Source organism: Antechinus flavipes, chromosome 5 (assembly GCF_016432865.1).
Source record: "Antechinus flavipes isolate AdamAnt ecotype Samford, QLD, Australia chromosome 5, AdamAnt_v2, whole genome shotgun sequence".
Lineage (NCBI taxonomy): Eukaryota > Metazoa > Chordata > Mammalia > Dasyuromorphia > Dasyuridae > Antechinus > Antechinus flavipes.
The window spans coordinates 67,741,450-67,749,188 of NC_067402.1; the positions used below are offsets into that span (position 1 = coordinate 67,741,450).

Below are 7,739 nucleotides of genomic sequence, written 5' to 3' on the forward strand. Positions count from 1 at the left end.
AAAGAATTAGATAGAGGAGTAAGGAGAATTCTGGGGCCCAGGGCAAGTAAAATTCAAATGGAGCAACCTGCTGCATTTTCAGAGAAACATTCAGAGGAAATAGGGGGATCTGGGAAGAAAGCCTCAAACTTTAAGATAAAAGGCATCTACAGGATCCTGGGATATCATCAGGCTAGTTCTGGGAAGTCCATTTCTGGGAATGGGTACAGATGGAGAAGATCAATGGGGTAGGACTACAGATGGAAGAGAACAGAAAACCAGTCATCTCATAACTGGCTATTTTTAACTATCCTGACTATTAATGAGAAAGGCTAAAGAAGTATATATATCATTAGTATACTTTCAGTTTCGGTACCCTGAGGGGACCTTAAGTCACTTGAACAGGTTGACAAGGGGTCCCAAAATATAGAGAGAACCAACACAGATGAAAACTGAGCTTAACCCTTAATAAGCATGAATCATTAGTTAAAAGAAAGTTACTAAATGGTCCAGTTCCTCCGAGGCAGGATCCCCCAGGTTATCCCTTCCTTGATTTGGCTTGACCCTATTTCTTCTACCAGTATCAGCTTTATAGTGTTTCTAGGTCTCTCCCTTCATCCCCTGTTTCTTGTAGCTCAAGGCCTGGGTCCCTCCATCCCAGTCACAATTGATCTGGGGGTGCCTTTCCTGTTGTTTGTCCAATCTTTTTAGTGTTAGCCCCTCTGCTGGCATGGGTAATTATGGCTAAGCTAATCCTCTTGCTTTATGGCTCAGTCTGTAAGGAAAAAAAATATTTTCATCACATAAATTCTGAGGTCACCTTAATAAACATTCTCTATTTTAACTGGCTTACATGTCTGTCTAATATGCAAATTCACCAGTTTTAATTCCAATGAAGTTCTGCCTTCTCCTTCTTTCTAAGGCATCTTGTTACAGAAATAAAACAATAAAATTGAATTCCAAAGATGAGTCTGAATCCCAGTTCTGCTACTTGCTACTTAGTCAACTATTCCATTTCTTTGGGCATCCATTACTTGGTTTTCAAGATGGGAAGGGCGGGGTTGGAATAGATTTTTAAGTTTTCTTCCAGCTCTAGATCCTGTGAAACAAACATGGAATACCCACTTCCTAGTATGAGACCATGTGGATAAGCCATAGCAAATAGTACCTTATTGAATCTTTCAAAGTCAACCAATTTATCCATACAGTTCTAATCTCACTTTTCTGGTCAATGCATTCAATTAACTAGCCATTATAGAAAATGCTCTATAATGTAATCTTCATAAATATTTAATTTATTCTCATTTTAAAGATACCTCAATAACAATGTCTAATGGTAGCACATTAGGAATGGAGCCATTAAGAAAAATATTCTTTAGATATTATTTCTTCTGTTTTTTATCTTTACAGATTATATTTATTTCTACATTTCCCCTCAAAAATGTGAGCAAATTGTTCAAAATAGTACTATATCAAGCTCTCAAAAACAAAATGCCTATTACCTGGATCTTCCAAAGACACGCCCATGATTATCAGAAGATCGGGTCTTGGGTTCTTCTCAATCTTTTTTTAAAAAATTACTGAATTTGTAATTTCTCACTCGAGAGCCTAATTGACCTTTTACACTAAAATTGAGGATTTAACTGAGGATTCTAAAATTCTAAAATTCTTAGCCTTAAAATTGCTTTAAAATGAGGCCACTCAGAAAAATGCAAAATTAAATAAACAGTTCCTTTTAACTGTAAATATATAAACATTTTAAATGTATCATCCCTTTGTTGTTCCCGGTTGTTTTTGTTTTTAAATCATGTAACACAAACACCATTCTCTATTCAATTACTCCCTTTTCAAAAAGCAATCTGTGATTTGAAGAAAAAAAAATCCCCAATACAATAATTCATCTGTATTGTCTCACAAAAAAATAAGAAATCTCTCAAATGGAATCATATGCCTAAGAAATCTTTAGAAATGTTCATCATATCTTTTTTCTTCCTATCAGATCAGGTTTTTCAATCACATGATGAGAATCTGATGGAATATTCCTATAATTTTATTGTTCTTGTTTCTGAAAAATGTCAGGCCTATTCTATGCCAGTATTTTTCCTTTTATATTAGTTTGTTTCAGTGTGTTCTACATAGGTTTTAGAGCTTATTTCACACATTTATTTTAAATAATTTAAATTTCTCTGATAAGGCTTTTTTTAGCTTTTTGTTAACTCTTCATGGATTAGACTTTTTGTAGCCAGAAAAGTTCACTAGTCTTCCACCATGCTAAGTCCTGCACCTTCTTCCCCTGCTACTTGATATGACATTTTCAATTTCATTGATATGATATTTTCAATCAGTAAAGTCTCTTTCCTAAGAAAAATTTGTTCTTGGGATTTACCAACTTCATTCTAACCAATTCTTAAACTAAAGTTTAATTCATTTAATAGCAGCCAACTCAAAGCCCTTAGAGGTTAATTTGTTTGGATTGTGGATTATCCATATAGTAAAATGTTAACTCTCTCTGGATCATAAAAATTAGAGCCTGAAGGGACTTTGGAGATCAATTATCTAATCTAATCCCTTCATTTTACAGATGAAGACAATGTGATGCAGAGAGATGAGTATGACTTACTTGCCCAAGGTCACACAGGCAGTAATTCAGGATTCAAACACAAGATCCTATGACTTTAAATTCAGTGAGTTTGCTGCCATGTCATTATTTTTCTTAGTTCTTCAATTACAAGGGCTGAAAGAAATCTAAGAGGGTGAAAATCAATCCAGTATATTTCAGTTAATAATTCTCATTAAAGACTCCTGAGAAGAAGAGGGGAAGTGTTTAAATGATGAAAATATTATTTTTGCATTTTTTTCTATTTCAATAATTCTAGGTAACCCTTATTAAACTCCTACTTCATGTAATATGAGATAATATTAAAAATGTGTCTATAATTGCTTCCCTTTACAGACTTATAGAATGTTTGTGTTAGAAGGAGCCTTAGATTTAAACTCTCTCTTTTTTGCCAAAGAAGAAAACAATCCCAATAAGAGGAAAGACTAAGTCAGGGTCATGTTGCTAAAAAATGGCAGCATTAGATTCCCTATGTCTTCCAAGGCTAAATCCAGTGATCTTTCCATAATTTCATACTAACGAATCATTTACTGTAATAGTACTAGTAAAAACCCAAACATTTTAAAACTAGACACTTTTACAAGAACATGTTAAATTTTTTAAAATTATTTTTAAAAAAAATTTGAGTGACTCAAAAGATAAGTGAAGCATGATGATATACTGGCTTTTATAAATTGGGAAGAGGTGAAAGAAGTGATGCAGGTATACATGTATACATATGTAAGGATAGCCTTTTAAACCTACCTTATATAGTGTAAATATGTCATTTATAAATTCACATTGAAAAAGCAAATATATACATGAGAGCAATCTCACCTACACTTATCTCTCTGAGCACCTAACACAGCATTTTGCATACATGAGGCAATTAATAAGTGCTTGTTGAATTGAATCCAAATGAATCTACAACTGTATTGGATGCTTCATAATCAGTGATGTAACTAACAGTCAATGATGTAGGAGAACAAAGAGCATGGCATAGCTACATATGGAGTTAACAGCATCAGTTTGTTTTAAAAGGGTGGGAGGTTATACAAGCACATATATTTTTCACAGATGAAGTAGACTGAAAATATTACCAATTGAGTAATCTTTAGCAAATAAATTTGAAAGAAAGCACAAACTATGCTGTAGATAAACTTCTTTCAGAAGGCTAAATTCCCTAGCAGTATGTCAAAGATTTAAACATGCATATACGATATTTCATTCGTAAGCAGTCTACAAAAGGGCTCATTGTAGCCATCTAAAAGCTTTTCAAATAAAAGATACAGCACATTTTAAAATTAATATAAATAAATGTTTGTTTTGCAAACAAAACATAAGCATCGAAGAAAAATATTTTTCAAGTTAAAGGAAAAAGCCCCCATATATAACATAGATATGATTTGCTTTAAAAAAAATTCTAAAACATTCTTCTCAAATACGCTTCAAATATTTTAACTGGTGACATGGCATAAGTGGAAAAGAGCACTCGTATAGTTTCCAAGGGAATCAAATCACTGAACAATCATGCCAACATTATTTTTGGAGTTGGAGGTTTCAGTCTCTCTAGAAAGAATTCATTTAATCACACCTACAAGTGCATTGGGAGGTCTATTTCAATCATTTTAAAATTCTTTCATCTGGCAAAGTAATGTACTTTTAAATCATTATTACCAATTGCTCCTTTTCTCTTTTCAAAGGAGGAATCTGCTTAGTGCTTCTGTAAACAATAGAAATGTTTGCAGAGATCAGTAAAATCGATCTAAGATCCTTATACATTACTGTTCAAAGCAGGCTTTGGCCTGATCTCATATTTTCTAACCAGGAAAAATTCCCAATATGAACAAGGGTTAAGAAGATCCTATTTTTACTCTTAGTTATGTGTCCAACTACCTTTAAGTCAGAGATAGCTGTACATAAAAATCTAAAGGATCATCCCAACTCTAAATATTTATTATTTTAAAGGACAGTGTAAATGAATTTTAAGGCAACTCCTTTAAAAACAAAACAAAACAAAACAAAAACAACTTAATTAAAAAAGAAAACAAAACAAAAAATGAATTAACATGATCTACAAAATTATTAGGTAATTCTGTGGAGAAAACTTAGAACAGTTACTTAAATATAAAAATATGAAATTGAACTTTCACAACTGTTTTTTTTAAGGCAAATGTTTTGCTAAGTTGGGAAGGTGTGTGTATGGCTTAATGAATATTTTATGCGGCATGATTTTGGAATACAAAGAAATACAAAATCCTACTGGGAAGGGGCAAGTGGGAGCTAAAATGGTTATTGCTGGAGAAATCTGATCTACTGACACATCCCATTGAGCCCCTTCTAAAACACAGCTGCAAACTGTACGCCTCTCCTTGATAGCTCCTGGACGGGTTGTGACGACATGTCTGCTCTCGTCCAGGGTTCACAGAAAACATAGCTGAGATAATGCAACTGAATAATTTCCTCTGACCAAATCGAACTTTCTCCGATAAAAGAAAAAGCAAAGATAATAGATCCCATCTTGCCCCACCTCTTTCTTTTTTTCTCCTTTTTTCTTTTAGTGAAAACTGACATAAATTGTTGAGGAGCACTACAGCGCCACCAACACAGATCAATGCAAAACAAAAAAGATCTCCCACCGTGTGCAAAAAAAAAAAAAAAAAAAAAAAAAAAAAACCCTAGAAAAATGCCAAAAATTACAAAATGTCTCCCAAATGTACCTTTTCGGAAACAAACAAAATATCTGTGAAAGGCGCCTAATGAGGAGCTGGTGAGAAATTCTGCTTCCAAGGAGTAGCCTTACAAAAGATCTGCCCTGCAAATAAAAGACCCACTATTTAGTAACAGCCATAACTTAATATAAACCCTGTTATGTCAATCTCCACCTTCATTATACCAAGGGCAGCTTTTCTGTACTTTGTATCGAAGGAATCCACGAAGAGCGACCGGAATCGTTTTAGAAAATGTTTAAAACTACAACCGTAATGCATGCTGATTATTTAGTCGTGGACAAATTAGGTAGTACAAGATTTTTATAAAGGAGGATATGCACATATTTGGCATTGCCAGCATTTCTGGCACAAAACAAGTCCATCTTGAAATATTTGAGTTCTTCTACAGTTCACGGTAATTGAAGTATAATCTACATTTTAAAAATATTTTGCTTTAACAATAGAAAGAACTGTTTTGGTCTTTTTTTAATTGTCAAAATTAACCAGATAGGATTAGATAGAAAATGCAGAGACCAAAGCTAAAGGAAAAAAAAAAATCACCAAGATTTGTTTTGTTCATTGAAAACACAATGAAAATCTTTTTAATCTGGTGGCTCGTTCCAAAGATTCAACAATAGAGATGTTTAAAATTACAAACTTACCATAAGTGAAGGAAGAAAAGAAGCCAGTCCTTACAAAATAATTGTAACAATATAAGCTGGATACTTGTGCCCTTAGAAACAGCAGCCTCCATGCAGCATATGGATCTTCAAACATTTTAGAAATATTTGGTAAATAAAAAGTAATACTTTCTTCCACGACCAGCGGCTCCATGAGGTGGTTTCCCCCAGGATCTGTGGGCGTTTGGGAAAAATCGGAGCAATATCCACAGAAGATTAAAAGCAGAGGAGGCAGCCAGCAGCCAGAAGACTCTGGGGTTAACAACTTTGCAATGGCAAACAGGCGTGTTCTGATTGGTTAGGAGGGCAGTGTCCCTACAGTCTGCACTATCCCCCGCTCCCCCCCTCCTGCAGCCTGGGAAAAAAAAATGCAGTGTGTGTGCCATTTTACACTGGGCTTTTAAAAGCACAGCCACCCAAATGACAAAAGTCTGGGCTCGATATTAAGTGACACTGCAAAACAATAGCTCTCAATGACTATCTTGCTTTCTCTAGAAAATACCTTCCTCATGGCCTCAAGAAATGGATTTCTGTCTTTTTTTTTTTTTTTAAACTGTGCGGCTTGCCGAGACAATATGGTTTACTCAAGGAAGTGTTTAGTTTTAAAAAATATTTTATTGTTAAATCACCCAGCAATTTGGACACAAAAGTGGTCATTTTAAAGTCATCGTGGAGGAGTCTTTTAGATTCAATATTGTTAGGCCACCTATAAAGCCTTGCCACCCTCAACAAAATTCAGGAATGTTTAAGGTTTCAGGTTTATAAAATTATCTTCGTTAACAAAGAATACGACTACCTAGCATGTAAATGCATGCCAATGATATCAATTTCACTAGGCACCTAAAAAACAGCAGGTATAATTTGTGGTCTCCAAATTCTATTTAAAAACCCCTCCTTATACTGACTGACAGAATTCTACCATGCTGCCCACAAACAAAATGGCTGTGGCAAAGAGTTTTTTGGTTCCTCCCACCGTGCCTTCCCCTAGCCTCCAGGAAGTATATGTGTATATGTATGTGTATATACAATATATGTATGTATTTTTTTAACCCCTAATACACACAATTCTATAAGTACAAAGCAGAGTTTGGACTCTTGAGAAACACCTGGTGAGGGCCACTTTTTAAAAAGGCTTTGCTTTGAATGGTCATCTTTCTTTTTAAAAAAATGTTTGAAAGTGCATCAATCACTGGAAATTTACATGACTGTGTTATTTGAACTTCCTGTTTTACATATTTATAAGGTCTTTCACCTATCTTGGCAGGCTTTCAAATTAAGTGGACTGGGAAATTTGATGCTCTGTCTCTTTTTGGTTGTAAGCTGAGTCAGTTACTCAATTGTTGCAACTGTGCTTTTTCAAACAGACAAAAATCTAGTAATTTAAAATTTTAATTATGAAACTAATGCAACACCAGTTTTGAAAATATAAGCTCACAAAAGTCAATACATTCAAAAGTATATGCTGGATATTACAGATACATGCACATGTGAGTTAATGAATTAATACTGTACAAAGAATGTTTTGTTTTCTTAGCTATTTGTACCCTAAATTTCCAGTTAATTGAGGATTGGCTTTGCTTGAAGAAAGAGGTGGGTAGTAGGTATGGGGGAGGTCGGTAGGAAAAAGAGTTTTGCGTGGAATCATACAGGGCAGACGCCCCTTGCTCTCACAGTACATCCCTCTCTGGCAGGTAATAGCACATTTATAGGGCTTTAGACAACTGCAGGTTCCAGGGGACAATTCCTTGAACTATTGATACCCTGATTTTCTAT

The 7,739-nt window shown here is 34.5% G+C and overlaps 1 protein-coding gene across 1 annotated transcript in view; it reads right to left on the reverse strand.

Moving 5' to 3' along the window:
- The window catches only part of EPC1 (enhancer of polycomb homolog 1), a 101,994-nt gene extending 95,768 nt beyond the window's left edge, over window positions 1–6,226 (reverse strand). The window contains exon 1 of the mRNA XM_051961894.1: window positions 5,949–6,226. Coding sequence (XP_051817854.1) covers window positions 5,949–5,951 — 3 coding nt within the window. The 5' untranslated portion in view covers window positions 5,952–6,226. The remainder of the gene's footprint in view (window positions 1–5,948) is intronic.
- Window positions 6,227–7,739: the final 1,513 nt, after the last annotated feature.